Here is a 19,782-nt window from a genome sequence, read left to right on the forward strand (position 1 = left end):
TTTGGAGTAATGAGCTGTACCTGATTCTTCTAATAATAATGAAAATAAATTAGAATGTTGAAACAATGAACTGAAACTTTTCCATAAAAAAATCTAGGTGAAAAATGAAAAATGTTAATTTAAAAAAAATTCTTAAACATCTTGAAGTTTTGTTGCTTTATTGTCAAAGTGCAAAGAAAAATTTTGACTTCATTCCATGGTTCTTCCCTCCCCCCTTCTTCAGAAATGGAGGGGGAGGGGGAAGGAAAAACTCTAAAAAAGTGAAAACAGAAAATGTTTAGTTTTGATACATTTTTGTTTTGATGAAAAATGAATATTTTTGCAGAAAAATTTCAAATGCATGTCAGACATTTTTCATAACAAAAACCTTTTTGATTAAAACATTTTGACCAGTTCTAAATACTAGTAGTAATTAATACATTGTTGCTGACAAACTGGGATTTGGCCTTGTGCTCCTTGAGTCCTCATAAATCTTAGTTGCTGAGCTCTATGAGTCAGCTGAAACAGCTTCCCTGTACCAAGAGGGCAGGCTTGGATCCCATACAATGAAGCATTAGAAATTATTATTATTGCCAGAAAGGATCTGGGCCAATCATACAGAAACTTCTCTACCAGGGCACCTGTTCTCAAGACTTCTCTCTAGTCCAGTTTTGAAACATGGTTGCTGGAAAGTTCAGTGGAGCTTGTGATCTTCTCAATGAGCCCAGAGCTAATTGTCCAAGCAATCAAGGGACAAGTTTCCAGTGAACTTCAGTTGATTTATGATTTTGCAAAGCTCTGTAACATCTAATCATTTCACCATGAAACGAGGCCAGTCTCCAGTGCTGCTTGGTTTTCAGCCTGAATTCTTGGGTTTCTTTGAACGCAAGTCAAACTAGGGGATGTGAATCCGAGTTGAGTGAAACTAGACTCAAAATTTGCACGGACCCTTGCAAATAAAGACTGCTGAATGTCTCACGGCACTAGCGTATGAGAGTGAAGCAATAGTTTGCACATATCCAGCAGTTTAAACATTTAGTAAACCAATATCACATATGTAGTCTCATGGGTGAAACTGCATGAGCCTTGAGCACATCTGAGATACTTAGGAATCAAAGGTCAGGGGGTGGTCATGTCCCCTAGATTGACCTGTGATTGCAGTGTTATGAATCATTCACAATCTCGATTTTATTATTTCTTCATGAGTATGTTTGTAATATAGTAGCTCCCACCATATATTAGGCACGTCCACATATACAACACACAGACAGGGACACACAGTCCCTTATAAGTAAGAGACAGAAAACATAGCCAGCCATCTTGGGGTAGATTCACCATTATTTTAATCATTTACAAAACTAAACTCCCTTAGGAGAAGTTATTTCTTTCTAAAATTGTCCATTTTAAAACATGCTCCTGATATTTAATGGCGAGCCTGTGCTTCTAACTGCTTGGCAAGGTTGCTGTGAAAGTCAGGATTAACGATAAGTGCGGTTTTTACGTTTCGCCGTCCGCGGGTAGTGTGTGGGTGGGTGGGAGGGATTTTGCCTTACCCATAGAATGGTTAATATGAAAGAAAATGAGGCAGTTCTTATTCTAACACAAGCTCAGGAGGCAGCAAGGGGGTTTGAAACAAGAAAACCACACCCTAAATTATCATCAAAGGCCAAATTGGAATTATTTTTGTTAACAATATTTCTCAGCACAGAAGCAACAAGCACAAACTCTTATCAATTTTTCATACAGTGCCAGAGGGCTCAATGCCATGTTACAAACAAGGGAAGACAAGATCAAGCAAGGTTAGACGCAAAGCACCAGTTCAGGTCCTGACACATTTGCGAAAGGATCCTCAGGCCAGTCTGCCTTCTTTGATGTCTGTTTCCAGCAGGTGCAACTAAAATAACAGAAAAAGGGGAATTGCTGGCATCCAGAGTGCATGCTCCCTTCCTATCAGCATTACTTCCATTTTGCTTTGAACAGGTCCAGACAGCTTGTGTTAAACTTGGCTCTAACAAATCAAGCAAACGGCGGTAAAAATGTCCTTGCTGCACCCATGTTATGTGCCACTAGAGCAGCCCAGAGAGCTAACCTGTTTAAGAGGTATCTTGATACGTATCCCACAAGCTCCCTGGGACTCAGATTGAGATACATTTTGGTCAATGAAAGCACATTAAACAGGCCTGCGATTCATTCTTCTTTGTTGGTCTGCCAGGAGCAGAGATAGTGACCTGAGGATGCTGGCGTGACTCTATGCAGATCTCTAACCTATTGTGTCACATGAAGCACTGCTTTCCCATCTCACTGGCCTGGCCGTACTACAACGGCATTCTCACAGACCCACCCAGCAGGTGGGAGTACTTGAGGCATGTTCTTTTTGGGCAAGGTTGTTGTATCAACCAGGCAAGGTACTAACAAACTTCAACAGGACTTTATTTTTAAAGTGAAAACCTCTTTACCTAACTGTTGCTGCACCCTCTGTAACTCTCACTCTGCCTCCTCAACTCCTCCCCGCCTTCCTGTTTCCTGTCCTTTCAGACTCCCAATAGCCAGTGTTCCCAGTACTAATAATTACAAGCAACATCTAAACACCACATTCCCTCCTCTCTTAAGAAACTCTCCCAATTAAAATAAACATTGTTGTTCTAACCACAGGAACAAATAGGAAACAAGACACTATACTATTGGCAGAAATATTACACTGAAAACACTGTAGATACTACATAACATAGTCTCTAGTTCAGACAGGTGGTCATCTGGGTCTGACAGGCCGTCTCTCAAGTCCTGGTTCCAATGCAACGTTTTGTTGTGTTGATACTACGGTGAAGTCATCCAGTGCAGACTGGGTGTTGGCATAATCTCCTCTTGGTGCATAGGCAGGTGCAAGATGAGAAGCATTCCATACCCGCCCATCAGAAAGTCGATAGGTGTAAGGTCACTTCTCTATGACTTTAAGAGGAGCTGTGAATGTATGGTCCCTTTTGCATAAAATTCCAGGTTTTCGTATTCTAATGAAGGAACCACACTCAAACGTTGGTTCCCTAGCACCCCGCTGCTTATCCGTGAAAGCCTTATACTTTGCTTGGTTCTGTTCAACTGTTTTTCTCACATCATCCTCGGTTGGGGCCTCAGGTTGTGCCTTTAACAATCCAGCAATGTTCAGTTTAGTATTCATCTGTTTCCCATGCAGTAACTCTGCAGGTGATCTTTGCGTTGTGGCATGTCGTGTAGCCCGGTATGCTTGCAAGAAATCAGTAGTGAAGGGTATTCACAATCGTCCTTCCAGTTTAGCCGTTTGCAAACTCTCTTTCAAACTTCTGTTAAACCATTCAATTTCTCCATTGGCTTGAGGGTAATATAGGGATGACCTTCTGTGTAAAATGTTCCTCTCTGCTAGAAAAGTTTCAAACTCCAGGGAAGTAAATTGATGACCATTGTCTGAAACCAGTTCTTTGCGGTTACCTTCCCTGCTAAAAACCAAAGAGAGGAACTTAATTATTGCAGCAGAAGAGATTTGCGATGTAAACACTATCTTAGGTCATTTACTGAAATAGTCTATTAAAGTGATGGCATAACGACAGTCAATTGGAGCAGTATCAAAGGGTCCTACAATGTCAATCGCCACTTTTTCCCATGCAGATTCAGGAAGAGGAACAGGCTCTAATGGAGGGGTACATGTCACTGCTGTCTTATCATGCATTTGGCAAGTGACATGGGATTTTATGAGTGCTTCAGTTTGAGAGTCCATCCCTGGCCACCAATACAGATCCCGTAGTCGTAGTTTGGTTCTGACAATTCCTTGATGAGTATCGTGTGCCAGGTGTATGAGTTTTGACTGTAATTCTTCTGGCACAAGTAGCCGGTGTGTACCTCGTAGCACACAGCCATCCAGCAAAGAAAGTTCATCCCGAACTCTAAAATAAGGCAGCAAAACTGGGTCAAGGTTTTTAGGGTTACTGGGCCATCTCTTTGTCAGAAATTCCTGTAGTTTTTGTTGAATTGGACACACTGAACAAGCATCTTGAAATTGTTCTCTTGTAACTGCAATAAGAGTGCTTGTAATAAGCGCAACTACTACATCCTCATCCTCCGATGGACCATCTGGTGAAGGCAAAGGCAGGCGAGAAAGACAATCAGCTACCACATTTTTGTTTCCAGGCTTATATTCCAGTTCATAATTGAAAGAGAGTAGTCTTACAGACCATCTAGCAATACGATATCCTGCTCTTCCCTGTCCTTTCATGGTGAGCAATGTCGTCAAAAGTCTGTGCACAACTTGAACGTGCGGCCCCACAGGTAAGTTCTCCATTTTTCAGTGGCCCAGACACAAGCAAGTGCTTCTTTTTTGACTGTAGAATATTTTCTCTCAGCATTACACAGTGTCCTTGAAGCAAATGCAACCGTCCTCTCCATGTTGTCCTCATGAAGTTGTGTGAGGACAGCCCCAAGTCCATAATCAGAAGCATCAGTAGTTACAACTGTGGGCAATGCAGGACTGAATAGTGCAAGTACTGGACTATGTACAATCAAGTCTTTCACCGTTTCAAAACTAGCTTGTGCATCCATTGTCCACACTAAGGTTGAATTTCTCCATAGTAATTCTTGTAACGGTTCAATGACAGAAGCATAATTAGGAATTAATTTTGCATACCAGGAGGTAAGACCCAAGAAAGAACGTAAGGTTTGCAAATCTGTTGGAGATGGAGCATTTGAAATTGCCAGGATATGATCTGGGTCAGGGTTTAGTCCAGCCTGTGAAATTGTATGCCCCAGAAAGGAGAGTTCAGTTTGTCTAAATTTGCATTTGGACCTATTGAGCTTGAGGCCTGCTTTGCTGATGTAGTTTAGTACAGACTGCAGGTTATTGTCATGCTCCTCAGTAGTATTTCCAAACACGACAATATCATCCAAATAGCACTGAACTCCATGTTGATTCTTCAGAATCAATGACATCATTTTTTGGAAGGCACTTGGGGCTGATGCGAGACAGTATGGAACACGTTTAAAACAAAATAGTCCCTCATGTGTAATAAATGCTGTGAAGCCTCTGCTATCTTCATGCAACATAACCTGGTGGTATGCGCTCTGCAAATCAAGAGTAGAAAACATTTTGCTCCACTGAGTTCTGCAAATACTTCTTCTATGTGAGGAAGAGGATGGCTGTCAATCACAATAGCTTTATTTGGCTATAAGTCCACACAAAGGCAAATGCCTCCACCCTTCTTCTGTGTCACCACTATAGGTGAAATCCATTCCGAGGAGTTAATCTCTTCAATCATGTCCTTTTGAACAAGTTTTCTAAGTTCCTCTGAAACAGCTTCCCTGACTGAAAATGGTAAGCGCCCTAATTTCTGTCATACAGGCATCACATTATTCCACATTTTAACTTTATGTGAAACCCATAAGCACAGCTGAGTTTCTCCTCAACCTGGTGTTGGGTCCCAGCTGAAACTGGTGTGTGTACCGCAAGAGTGCTTTGCTGAGGAAGATCAATTCGTCCATTAACTACCCTGAGATTTAAAGCTGCCAACAAATCTCTGCCAAGGATAGGAGTGCCTTTGTGGACAAGGTAGAACTCTGCAGTTACACAGCAATCACCAAAAGTAACTATTGCTGGCAGGCAGCCATGTACTGGAATATGGTTTTTCAAATAGCACACCAACTGAAGTTTGGGTTCAGTAAGAGGCACATCTTTAAAGTAATGCAAATAGATGGAATCAGGTAGTATGGATATTGCTGAGCCAGTGTCCAACATTAGCTGAATAGAGTGTGATTTGCATGAGGGTATGGCAGAAGCGTTTACAGAGCACTTTATCTGTTCTGGAATATGTGCAGTAGTGGCTTTGTTCACGCTCAGCACAGTAACATCTGGTATTGTAACTGCATGCACCTGTTGATTGAACTGGCTACTGCAACATACTTTAGCAAAATGCCCAATCTTTTTGCAATGATTGCACTGAGCTACTTTTGCTGCACATCCTGTGTGGCTTGCAAGGTGTTGTGGGGATCCACAGCGAAAGCTTTTACTGTATTTTGAATTTGCTGATTCAGTGGCTTTTCATTAGTTTTCCTCCTGCAATTGTTTGTCTGCAGCGATAGTGAACTTTTCTGCAAAGGAGTCACAACCTGGACTGTGCCTCCTGTATCCCTGCTCATTATTTTGGCTTCAGCTGTAGCTGACTCAATCTGAGTAGCAATGGTTATTGCTTTTTCTAGTGTAAGTTGTAGTTCTAGAAGTAAGCGTTCTCATATACCAAGCATGGTTGTTTTCTCAATGAGCTGGTCTCTAATCATCTCATCTGCCATATTCCCAAATCACAAGTTACAATCAGACTCCTCAGGGAAGCAATATACTGCATTATAGTCTCCCTTGGTTTCTGCTCACGCTGGCAAAATCTGTAGTGATTAGCTACTACATTCACTTTTGGCACAAAAAAGTTCTTAAATATGAGACTGCACTCACTGCATGAATCATCTGCAAGGGGAAAAGTATAAAATATACGCTGCCCTTCTGCTCCAAGGCAGTGGATTAGCAGAGCACGCTTTCTTACTTCAGAAATCTCTGTAGCACTGATTGCAAGCAGATACGTCTCAAACATATGGATCCAGGCAGTAAAAGTAATTGGAGGCTCACCTGCGCTTTGCAGAAAGGGTGCAGGTGGGTTCAGAGGCAGAAGATCCCATCCTCGTCGCCAAAATGTTGTATCAACCAGGCAAGGTACTAACAAACTTCAACCGGACTGTATTTTTTAAAGTGGAAACCTCTTTACCTGGCTGCTGCTGCACCCTCTGTAACTCTCACTCTGCCTCCTCAACTCCTCCCACCTCCTTCCTGTTTTCTGTCCTTTCAGACTCCCAACAGCCAGTGCTCCCAGTTCTAATAATTACAAGCAACATCTAAACACCACAAAGGTCTCCTCTGTTTGAATGGCCAGTTTCTGATCCCGTTTACACCAGTGTAAATCCAGAATGGCTCAATTTTGCATATTTACAGTCATGTAACAGATCAGAATCTGGCCTGTAGGCTCTAATGTTGGAGCAGTTTCTTCTCCACCATAGCGACTGACTGGGATATCTCCATTCCAGTAAGCACTCCTGAAACTCACTCTTTTGCCTCCTTCCCTGTCTCTGCATTTCTGTGTAACCAGCACAGCAATCTGGCCTGCAGGTGTTTTTGTAAACCAAGCCAATTCCACCATCATTGTCTCAGTCTCTTTCATATTGTCTTCTTGTCCTGCTAATCTCTGCTCCAAGACTTCTGTGCTGCTCTCTGAATTAGGTCTTAGGCTTCCTCTCATGTTTAGGGGGCATCACTGATTGGCCTGTATCCCTACAGCAGGACCTGAGCAAACCTCAAATTGAGACACTGTTTTTCATTGCAGTGTTCTTAGCATAGGTGAGGGTTGGCAGTGGAAAGTCACCTTAAGGCAGATGTAGATTAGACATTTTAAGACTCCTTTCCATCCATTTAATTTTCCGTGTCCTGGACCTTTAAATTTCTAAGGTCTCTGCTGACCGTTCTTTTGGGTGTAGCTGGGTGTGCAATGGCAGAGGAGACACACATGCTGCTCTCCCTCGTGGAGACTTGACTTTTGTTCTTTCTTGTTTGCTTCCCTTAATCCACAACAAATTGCCGCTGCTTTGTGAGTATTGGGAAATATAATAGCCCCTAGCTAAAAACAGATGTAAACTGGTGCCAACTCCCCAATGCCCTAGCTTTGGGAGATCAAATGCAATGGGCCTCACCACTGACCCAACCCTGGATTTGGATTTGCCAAACTAAATCCAGTTGATGAAGTTTTGTGGAAGCAAAGGCAGTTTCCCTGCAGCCTACCCCTGCTCGCAGCCTGCTAGAGCTTTCCTTTCCTTAGGCATAGGAAGAAAGCAGCGTGGTTTGGCCCAGCCACCGCAGTACTGCCTCTGCGAATGCCTTTATCAACATTAAATAACAGTTTCTTCCTCGCCCCGGTATTTTGTGCCAGTGACAACGCATTGCAGGAACGCTGATCCCTAAATCAGCTGCCGTTGACAGGAATATCTCTCTGGTCGCAGCGAGGGCACCCGGTTTGCTGCCGAGCAAAGCAGGGCACAAAAGCCTTTGTCTCTTCTCTGCTGTGTATCCCCTGCCCTGTGCTCCGTGCTTCTATTTCTCTTGGTGGGGGTGCCTCTCCAGCCCAGCCACCTGTTCCAGTCTGTCCCATTGTGCCCCCTCCTTCCTCAGTGCTTTCAAGCTGCAGCTGGGATCTGAAGGAAAACTCCCCCTCTAGCCTTAAAGCTATTGGCATTAGAAATAAATACGTAGATGGCAGGGTTACTTGCTCTGGTTTTAGGGCCTATGTGCTGCAAGGGCTAGATTCTCCGTTTGGCATGATCTGTTGTGAGAATGGTGTTCTTCCACCACCAGAGAAGGAGAAATAATCTCCGCACAGTGCTGTTGCTGTAGGAGGTAAAGCCATCTGCAAACTACCATAGAGAAGTATCATTCTCCCCACTTTATGGATGGGGAAACTGAGGCATGGAGTAATGACAACAGTGTGTCAGTGGAGGTGGAGTCCATAGGGGAAATTAGGAGTCTGAGGCACCTGATCTACAACTCCCATGAGGCACCGCAGCAGATCAGGCAGACACAGAGATTACCGGACCCCCTCTGAAACATGATTTTCCTGACAAAACATTGAAAAATTTCAGCAAAATTGTCGTTTTCCTCAGAACATTTTCCATTTTGCAGAGACCCCATTTCCCACTGGAAAAATAGGTAGGTAGAAAATTCCAAGCCTGCTCTAGAAATTATACGCAGATGACAGGCCACTCAGCCATTGTCACTGAGACACCACACTGGGTCAGCCCCTCCGGTGAGACAGACCTGAGCTGTGTGCCCTCCTCAGAATGTGGAAAGAGACCCCCCCCCATCCCTGGGAGTGAGGAGAAAGAGCTGTCCCCCTACTGCTTAGCCTCCGAGCTAATTCCCACTCTGATTTCCCAGTGTGCCCTGCGCAATGTCTGCCATAGCGACTGTCATGCCTGATGGTTTCTGTGGTGGTTGTGGAAAAGTCAGATGACCCCCATCTAACTGCTGTGTGGCTGTGATGTGGCAAGGGGCTCAGCTATCATGCTGATGAGGGAAGTATAAATGCTGAGAGATTAGACAGACAGATACTAATGAACAGGGCCCTGACCCACCTCCACACTCGAAGAGGAAAGTAACTGTGTAAGAGGAGCCCTGACCTGGAGCCCAAAGCTATGCTGAGATGAGGAATGCCCCAGGCTCTGCTGTGGTTCTGGGGAATAGCCCGATGACGTGGGTGGAAACTATAATGGTGCTCTGGCACCCGTTCCTTTCTGCTGTAATCCAGTCCCCAAGGCGCGCTGAGCAAGGTATATTGTCTTACATAACTTTCCACTGCTGTAACTGCACTCAGCTGTCTTGGCCTGGTACCTACAGCACAGGGCTCCAAGTCCTGGGCTGCACCAAGTGTCATTTTACAATGCACTTATAGGACATGTTTGATAAATGCTTTTACTTGTTCCCCTCTCTGCCCCTTCCTCCCCCCACCTCATCCACCCGGAGGAGGTGGACTCTTCCCATATCTGATGTCCCACATTGGTTACATTCTATAATTGAAATTGTGGCCTTTGGGAGGGAGACACACGCTAGTCGGTCGGGTAATGTCTTCCTGGGTAGTTCCTTTTCTTTTTTGAGTTTGAAGGAGCCACTTCTTCAGTTTCCACCATCCAGTTGCTGGACATATTTTTAGCCTTAGGAGGAAGGCCAGAGGGCGCTAAACCCATAACCTTGGCCCCTTTGGCTGCCAAGTGATTGTCAGTCGGCCGTCTGCAGATCAGCACAATTTACACTCGATGTATTTAAAGAACATGGAGGGGGGAAAAGGGAAAAGGAGATGGAGGACCTCAGGAACCTTACATGACACCCCAAAGGTCATGGGAAATCACGTACACATCTGAAACAGCAGCAGAAGAGTCCAAAGCATGGAGGCTGATTTGATCTGTTCAAGGAATGTTTTAGGCTCTACCTTTTGGGATGGGCTGGTCCAATGCCACTCAACATTTCAAGCAGCTGTAGCACGTTACTGGCATACGGGTCTTTATATTGCATGCTTATTTAGCATTAAAATCAACAAGCACAGGCTCCAGGTGCCATGACAAAGCATTAAACACAAAAGAGAAGCAGCAGCAGGTCCCACAGCGCCCAGCCCATCTTGAAAACACACCGTGTGCCCTTCAGCCCAATTCCCCCTCCTCGCACACTGCAGCACTCCTCAAATGCCTGGCAGAAGAGACAAGCTTCACAGCATGCCCTGAAGCTGAGGTTGCTAGATCCCGGCTATTTTGGACCAAAGCGGGGGGAGTGAATTCCCAAGTGCTGGTGTCCTGGAGAGCACGCTGCCAGGAACTCCGAGAAGCTGCACTGATCTCAACAGCAGCAGTGTCGTGCGCTGAGGCATCTCTCAAGTAGGTTGGCGCCAGGCCATTTAGGGCTGTGTGGGTCAGGAGCAGCACGTTTAGCTCCCACCCAGATGCTCAGTCCGTGCAGCGCCTGCCTTTAGAGGTGATGTGTCACTTTACATTAGGCTCCCTTAGGCCTGCTTACACCACTCCCTGATGTGGACAGGAGGGTCGGGGCGGCTCAGCTGGTGTGGAAGAAGCATGAGGTGCAGGAGGGTGGAGGCTGCTTTACTGGTAGTTATGTCTCTCCTACAAGCGTTTCTGGCCCCTGCGTGGGCGAGTTGCGCTCTCAAAGGTGCCCCATGGGCCATACTCAGAGCTGATGTGCTGGGAGGGCTGGCTGCAAGTGACACGCTGGCCAATGGGTGAGAATCCACATTGAGACATGGGTCAACCCTGCAGAGTAGTTCTCTTGCAATTCACTCAGGCTGCCATGTCAGTCTTCTCCCCGGGTGTGTCTGTGTCACTTGACTCAAGGTGAGTAGCATGGCTGCTCTGACATGCAGCCGCTTGGTTGGGGCTTTGCTCAGGAGAGGCAGGGCTGGGGAACAGACTGGGGCAAACTTACCTTTCAGCCTTCTAGCCTGCTCTGTAGTGTCAGGATGGTGGGTCCCTGGGGATGCAGTGACTGTGTGCCATGGTCAGAGGGTATGAATGCCGAGGGGTGGGTGGGGACTGTTTTGCGTGGTGCAAACAAGTATAACTAGAAGCAATGAGGTGGAACTGAGCAGTCAGGGTGGCTCACAGAAAAAATCCCCTGAGGGTGAGATCTGTTAGGCCATGAAACACCGTCCCCAAGGAAAGGGCATTTTAGAGGGGACTGAACTATGCTGCAGGAGCAATCCTGAATGGCAGGCCTGGGTTTTGGGTCAGGACCTGCTCCATAGCTGGGAGCCAGGTGGTGGAGAGCAGGAGATTTGGAGTCAGGGCGGCAGGTTGCCATTCCCAGGTCCCACTGACTGGCTGTGTGAATGCAGGGCAATGGCTCGTCTCCGCTGTGTCCCCATGTTCCCATTAGAAGGAGGCTTTGGGCTTCAGTCGGGAATGTCTGGGAATTGCTGTGAAAGGGGAAGGGGCTCTTGGAGGGCAGGCCCCAGCTCCTGGGTCGGCGACGCTATGAACTTCATGCTCAGTTTGTGCGACTGACCCCTTTGCTCCAGCCCCAGTGTCCCCAGGCGAGCTCTGAGATCAAAGAGCAATGAGACTCCCAGCAACACTGAACCCCTGAAGCACCGGGGACCAGCGTCACCCCCTCCCTCTCCTCATCCCCCCTCCGAGCTCGCTGGCTGGCAGCTATATGAGCTCCTCCCTGCACTGTCTGGCAGCCACTGCAGCATACCCCAGTGCCCGGGCTCAGCTCCCTCGTGGCTCACCCACCCACATGGCATCCAGCTGGGTCCCCCCACAAGCCTGACCCTTCCCTCCCTCCACCTGGCTGTCACCACTAGGCTACTCAGCCTCTCCTTGCTCCCCTGCTGCATCTCCTCCCCGAGCCCTGCTCCTCCTCCCCACCTACATGCCTCCGACCCACGGCCCTGAGTCTCTCCCGCCACTGCTGTGCAGCCCTGATGCCCTCACACCTCCCGCCCTGCCTCCCTCCCACCTCTGCCTGCTGCCCTCCTGCCTCCTCCCCCAACTACCTCCCACCTCTGCCCTGCAGCCCATCACCCTCCCTTCCTCCTCCCACCCACCCACTGCCCCAACTCCCTGCCCTGACACCCTGCCTCCCTCCTGCCTCCCACCCACTGCCCCAACTCCCTCCCACCTCTGCCCACTGCCCTGACTCTTACATACATGACACTATAGTATTAATGACCAACATGGTACCAGTCTGCATATGATTCCTTAGATGACACCTGTTAGATACAGATTATGACAACACAGTGTTGGGGCAATGAGCATAGAAGGCCTGATGTGAGTTATGGTATGGTGTGCACTGTGGGGTTCCCAGGGTCACAAAAGGTAATAGTGTTAGTGTAAGGTACTTAGACTTCTGTAAGGCATTTGACTTAATAGTGTATGACATTTTGATTAAAAAAAACCCTAGAAAGATATAAAATTAGCGTGGTACCCATTAAATGGATTAAAAACTGGCTAACTGACATGTCTCAAAATGTAACTGTAAGAGGGGAATCATTATCAAACTGGTCTGTTTCTGGTGGGATCGGTTCTTAGCCCCTATGCTAATTAACATTTTTATTAATGACCTGGAAGAAAACATAAAATCACCACTGATACAGAGTGCAGACACAAAAATTGGGGGAATGATGGTAAATACTGAAGAAGACAGGTCACTGATACAAGCGAGCTGGATTGCTTTGTAACATGGGGTCATGCAAATAATGTGCATTTTAATATGGCTAAGTGTAAATGTATACATCTCGGGGGGAAATGTAGGCCGTACTTACAGGATGGGGAACTCTATCCTAGGAAGCAGTGACTGAAAAAGATTTGGAGGTCACTGTGTATAATGAGCTCCTAGTGCAACACTGGCCAAAAGGGCTAATGTGATCCTGGGTGCATTAACGGGGGAATATCGAGTAAGAGCAGAGAGATTATTTTGCCTCTGTATTTGGCACTGGTGTGACCGCCGCTGGACTACTGGGTTTAGTTCTGGTGGCCACAACTCAAGAAGGATGTTGATAAATTGGAGAGAGGTCCAAGAAGAGCCACAAGAATGATTAAAGGATTAGAAAACCTCCCTTACAGTGACAGAGTTAAGGAGCTCAATCTATTTAGCTTTCAAAGAGACGGTTAAGGGGTGACTTGATTACAGTCTGTAAGTACCTACATGAGGAATAGTTGGTGGGCTCTTCAATCTAGCAGAGAAAGGTCTAACACGACCCAATGGCTGGAAGTTGAAACTAGACAAATTCAGCCTGGAAAGAAGATGCAAATGTTTAACGGTGAGCGACATTAACCATTGTAACAACTGACCAAGGGTCGTGGTGGATTCTCCATCAATGGCCATTTTTAAATCAAGACTGCGTGTTTGTCTAAAAGATCTGCTCTTGGAATTATTTTGGGGAAGTCCTATGGTCTGTGTTCTACTAGAGGTCAGACTAGATGGTCAAAATGGCCCTTCTGGCCTTGGACTCTCTGACCCACTGCTCTGACTCCCTCCCACCTCTGGCCTGTTTCTCTTGGTCCTTCTCTCCCACCACCGTCCCCCTCACAGCTCTGTTCTTCTTCACCTGTTCCATCTGCAGGGTCCTGTCCCATCTCTCCTCGCCAACTTCCCAGCTCTCCCGTGCCACTCCCCACTTCCCATCTCCATTGCTCTGTGTGCATTCTGCACCGGACCCCCCTCAGCCACCTCCCACTTCATAGCCTTCCCACTTCTGAATTGAAACCCCATGCAAGAGTGAGAGTGTGGATACCACAGCTCTCCCCATGGGACTGACTTTGGTGAGCTACTGAAGGTGGCCAAGCAAGCCACAGCAGAGGCACTAGCCCACAGCACCCCTCCTGTAGAGAGCCTGCAGACTCACGCGCTGTCTGACCATCTTTGGATATGTCTGTACTGCAGCAGGAGGTGTGATTCCCAGTTTGGGTAGACATACCCAGGCTAGCTTTGGTTGAGCTAGCACGCTAAAAATAGCAGCACACCCAGGGCAGCACAGGCTAGCCACCTGAGGACTTAGGGACGCAGATGGGACTGTACGCGGGCAGCTAGCCTGAGCTACTGCCCAGGCTACCATGGTTACACTGCTATTTTTATCATACTGCATTGATCCAAGCTAGTGTGTGTACATCCACCTGAGCTGGAAACTGCACCTCCCCGCTGCAGTGTGGACAGACCCTCTGCAGCTGTTCTGTCCCGTTGCTGTGACCAGCTCACTGCTGCTCGTGTCCATGTGCTGGAGTGTTGCAGGACTGGCTCGCCCTTGCTGTTATTTACACTACAGGCCAAACCAAACGCAGGGATTGGAATCTTTTAAAAGCAGGTTATTTTTTCTGGTGCTTTGCTCTCCTAATCCAGCACCTGGCTGCTCTGAGTGCCCATTACAAGGGTTCAGCGTACAGGGAATCACTCACCGAGCAACCATCCCTACTGCTCAGGGGAAGCTGCAGCATAGCCCCTGAACAGGGAGGCCTGGGGAAAGAAACTGATCTGTCAGGGTCAAGTCGCACAGTGCAGGATCTGGGTCCGAATGATCACAAAGGCCAGGAGCGTTCAGGTCCTAGGTTTGACTATGCTTCTCTCTCCGGTAGTAGTATAAACAGAGACTGCGCTCCCCTAAGTGCAGGTGCTAGTGCCTGCAGGATGAGGTCTGCTGGGCTGAACTGAGCTCTGTGTATGGCATGACTGGCTGGGCAGGGCAGTGCTTTGAGATCCTTGGATACAAAGTGCTAGCATGCAAGCACTGCTGTTAATAGTAGTGTGAAGCACTGTGCTGTGTGAGACTGGACACTGCTGGGCTGGAGGGCAGCGGGGCACTTCCCACACTTTCTCCAACACAGCATTTAGGAACATGGCCAGTGGGAGGACCATCGAAGGGTCACGGGAGAAGACTACAGGAATGGCCCATGTCAAGCTCTGGTTGCTATCTGAGAGAGCCTGACAGTGCTACTCCTTTTTCCTCCCTGAGGATGGTACTTTCTGGTTGGCATCTGCTTGCCAGCTGGAGTACAAAGGAATTATTCTCTTTTGAAATGTGTCCCTGGTATGTGGACATTAGACTTTTCAGGGGATTATTCAGACTAGTAGCAACTGTTTGTGACAGAGACGCTATAGCCAGTAATGCTTTATTTTAAGTATCTGTTGACTAATGTTGAATTACAGAGGGGGGCCCATGGAAAACGCAGGTGACATCTCCCGGAATGCAGAATGAATTCATTGCATTCCAGTCAGTTTCAAAGAGCGGCAAATGTTTTCCTAATGAAAGGCCACTCACAATAAATAGCACTCTAGCATGGACTCTGGGTCAGACTGCACCCTCAAATCTGTTCACAGGGGTCCGCTCTTCTTGTGGCCAGTACATTCTGCATCCCCCTTCCTTCAGCTCTCACCCTCACCTCTATTATTGATCCAGCTAAACTCCAATTGCTATGCAAGAAACAGAACGTGGAAATAACCCTTTATAATTTGCCTAAACGTTCTGGGCTAAGCTTCCCTACACCCACCCCCCATCCCAGCCAGTATATTTATAAAAGGTCACTTTCCTTGAGAATTTTCTACTGTTCACCTCTGTTCCAAACACTGCTTCTGCTGGGGTAGACCACAAGGGGCAGAAGGGTTCTAGCAAAAGGCAAGACCCAGAGGGAACAATTGCTGGTATGACTTACTGGGGCTAAGAGCTTCTCGGCAGTAATCTCCTAAATACTGTCCATGTAATATAAGATATTCTCCCCAACAAATACCTGTTTGTATCCGATTTATTGACAGGAGTATTAAAAGCAAGATGGCACCAAAGATGGTTTTTGATGCCCATGGATCAACAGGGATAGCATTAAAATTCATTTATAATAGCCTCAAAATAGAGATTTTGTAACATGCTGGGACTCCATATGCAGCATCCTTTTAGTAAGCAACTGAGTTTTACCCCCACATCACACACACATATGCGTGTGTGACTGTGAGTACATACACATATTGTGTAGGCACATGTAGGCTCTTTTGAGGAGAAGAACAGAATCAGCCTCAGATAAAACTGACTGCTAATGTTCTAATCATTTAGAATTGCAAGTTTCTGCCTCGGGGGGCACTGAAGATGTTGCCAACTTTGTTGAGAATCACTTATCAGCTGGAGACCAGAGCCTAGAGGGGAACGAAGGGGTACTTTGCCCAGACTCTGTACCTCCTGAGAAGACTGTTCTCCTCCAGCCTGCAGACAGCAATGAGGCAGCAGCCCAGGAAAGGAGCGGAATGCCACATGACTCTGGTTCCAAGACAGGTGCTGATATAAATATCCCTGTTGATGGCTTGAACAATGACAGCCAAGAGGAGGACAATGACATGAACGTTGCTAATGCTTCTTCATCGGTTTCAGAATGTGACGCTGCCACAGGCAGCAATGCTGATGGAAGCGAGATTGTGGCGAGAGAGACAGAGCCAGCAGAAGGGACTCCTCTCCCAGGGGAAGACATAGAAGAGCTGCTGGCCAAAGAACAGCCCGGAGGCAGGAGGAGTGAAGCTGCAAAGGACAGAGAGGAGGAGGGGGAGCTCCATGCGGCAGGGGTGGAAATCAGGCTGGAAGAGGCTGGGAGGGAAGAGGACAGGCAAAACTCTCCTCCCGCCACAGCAGGGAGTTTTGAAGAGAGCACCCGCCTGCCTGCAGAGGAGAGGCAGGTTTCCCAGTGTGGTACAAAGGCTAGAGAGGAGGTAGCAGCAGCAGAGCACCACTCAGGGCCTGACGATGGCAAAGATGCTGCTGACAAGGAAAGCGAAGTCAGTGAGGCCTCCCAGAGGAGCACGCCGCCCTCGCCAGCCAGCGGGGAATCGCCCCCTCAGGGAGATGCACATAGGGCTGAACCTGCTCTAGCAGAGCCAGGAACTCTTGAGGAAGAGGGGACACAGCTGGAAGAAGGCTCTAAAGAAGACAAGAGCCGTATTCCACATGCTAGCCAAGGTGCCGAATCTCACATGCAAGGTGGGAATCATGCAAACCAGCAAGACAAAGAAGTCTCTGGCTCAGAGACCAGTCATATCTCTGGGGACCCTCTTGGGGGCAATGGACTAGCTGCAAAAGAGAAGGAACCTGATTCAGGCAACAGAACTGGTGACAGTCCTGTGAGGGAGACCACCACTGATGGCCAGGCAGCGGAAAGGGACCGAGAGGAACCAGGCACTGCCTCTGCTGAGGGAGTGGGAGAAAACCCTAACTTGGAAGCAGAGGAGTCTGAAGAAAGTTCAGAGGAAGAGGATGATGACCAGGAAGAGTCTGAGGAAGAGGGTGATGATTCAGCAGAGGAAGAGAGTGATGACTCGGCAGAGGAAGAGAAAGAGGCGGCTGGCTTGGCAGAGGAAGAGGGTGGTGACTCTGCAGAGGCAGAGGAGTCTGGCCCTGCAGAGGAAGAGGGTGGTGATCCGACAGAGGCAGAGGAAGAGATGGCTGGCCTGGCAGAGGAAGAGGGTGGTGATGAGGCAGAGGGGGCTGGCCTGGCAGAGGCAGAGGGTGGTGATGAGGCAGAGAGGGCTGGCCCGGCAGAGGCAGATGGTGGTGATCCGGCAGAGGAAGAGGGTGGTGATCCGGCAGAGGCAGAGAGGGCTGGCCCGGCAGAGGAAGAGGGTGGTGATCCGGCAGAGGAAGAGAGGGCTGGCCCGGCAGAGGAAGAGGGTGGTGATCCGGCAGAGGCAGAGGAAGAGGCTGAAGAAGTCATTGCCCCAGATATCCGAGTGGCTGCTAGTGACATGGAAGACCACGGCCATGTCAAAGAGGAAGAGATCAGTGAAGTGGAAGCTGAGTCTGAATCTGCAGGCCAGAAGAATGCACCCCACAGAGACATGGAGCAGGACAAAGCTCACTCTCACAATAGTAACCCAGCTGTAGCAGGAAGCCTTTCCGTGGATGTGCAGTTAATGGCAGAGACAGATAGCCCACCTGGCAACAACCATCTTCCTGCTGCTGCTGTGCCTGACCCCAGACAAATAGGTCTGACTTTTTTGTTACTAGGTGTGCCAGTAGTAATAGCCTAACAGCAAGGGCATTGGTTAGTATCAAACCCAGAGCGCCGCTGAGCTTGGCAGACATTAAAATGCACCCAGTGCACGGCCCTTGTTCTAACGCTTGTGCTTTCAGTGTGTGACCCTAACCAACTGCTCAGACCGGAAATCCCTGTCCTGCCACAGCCAGGAGGGGTGGCATTGGTGATATGGGGTGGTAATGGGCTGCGGTTAGTACTTGGTAATGGGAGATGAAGGCTTTCACCCCTTGGGCATTAGGCTGAATTAGTACAAGGTCAACAGCGACGAATATCCATTGCCATCTGACAGCTCTGCCATGGCCTGCATGAAATGAAGTGTTATGTTCCCTCCCCATGTCCCAGGAATGGGTTGTCCAGCTCCACCCCAGTTAGCACCTGTTGGGAGCCTCAATAGAGATGCCAAGGACTCCTGGGCCATGGCAACTGAACTCCTCTCTCAGCACTACAGGTGGTCCCTCCAGGATGGGGCACATTGGCAGGGGGTGAACTGGGCAAAGGTTGGCCTGGATCTGTTCTACGGATAAAAACAGAAATCCATGTCCAGGAGCCAACATGGCCCCTTTCACCAGCATTGGATTCATGTCCTAATACTTCTAAAGGCAAAGGTTTTTCACAGCTCCGTGCTTTGTGCAGTCATTGATACCAGTGCAAAGTGAGTGCTAACATTCTGCTGTGATAGTGATTGACACCACTTTGTACCAGTGGGGTAGTCCTGAATGGACATCTACCGGAATGCCCCACCAGCGTGACCTCGCAGAACAAAATGGCATGCTCCATGCAGCAAATGGACCAGGACACTGTTCCGCTGCAGTCCGGTCCTAATGCACCAGTGCTTTGCACTGGCATAGATGATTACACAGGCCGTGAGACAGCAGAGAGCCAGGTCCAAGGAATACAAACACTCTGAAATACTCCACACCTTTCACACAACCAGGCAATTTAAGAGTCAGCACAGACAACACAAGAGAATTGGATCTAGACTGGGTGATGTATCCAGTGTACACCAGTTTGCAAAGCTATCAGAATCAAACTAAGGGGAATGAGCTATCCTGGGAATAGCAGGTTAGAACCTTGAGCTTTCACCTGGAAAAACAACAAGGAGTCCAATGGCACTTTAAAGACTAACAGATTTATTTGGTTATAAGCTTTTGTGGGTAAAAGAACACTTCTTCAGATGCATGGCCATGCATCTGAAAAAGTGTTTTTTTATCCACGAGAGCTTATGCCCAAATAAATCTGTTAGTCTTTAAGGTGCCACCGGACTCCTTGTTGTTTTTGTGGATACAGACTGACATGGCTACCCCCTGATACTTCGCTTGCGAGTCACTCATGATGCCCCTTAGTGATAATCCCTTCCAAAGATGTGAATTCCAAGGGAAGTCTTAGATAAGTCTTAAACACAGTCCCCAGTTCTTCCCAGATTGCATTATTCTTTCAGAAGGCGCTCTCTGAGCAGTGCTGGGATTGTTTTCCCCAGAGCACTGGGTGGATGGATGAACTGGGCGTTCAGATTAATGCCAGATCATGAAAAAAGGAGGCCTAGGTCCTGCTCCTGCAACGTGCTGCTCATGGGCAGAATGCAAACCCGGGCAGAACCTCATTGACTTCAGCGGCGCTTGGTGTGGTCACAGCCGCCCGCTCTCACACTACATAGTGCAGGATCGGGGCCCTAGATTTTCCCAAGAAGCCGGCAGA

The 19,782-nt window shown here is 47.9% G+C and overlaps 1 protein-coding gene across 2 annotated transcripts in view; it reads left to right on the forward strand.

Annotated features, from left to right (window-relative positions):
- SRL (sarcalumenin) overlaps positions 1-19,782 on the forward strand; it is a 101,703-nt gene that overhangs the window by 42,438 nt on the left and 39,483 nt on the right. Inside the window, exon 3 of one of the 2 annotated variants that reach the window (XM_039491793.1) lies at positions 16,122-18,035. In XM_039491793.1, the coding sequence (XP_039347727.1) occupies positions 16,122-18,035 (1,914 nt within the window). Of the gene's footprint in view, positions 1-16,121; positions 18,036-19,782 lie in introns of those variants that run through there. The other variant, XM_039491794.1, reaches the window with a different exon arrangement.

This window comes from Mauremys reevesii, linkage group 10 (assembly GCF_016161935.1).
Source record: "Mauremys reevesii isolate NIE-2019 linkage group 10, ASM1616193v1, whole genome shotgun sequence".
NCBI classification, from domain to species: Eukaryota; Metazoa; Chordata; order Testudines; family Geoemydidae; genus Mauremys; species Mauremys reevesii.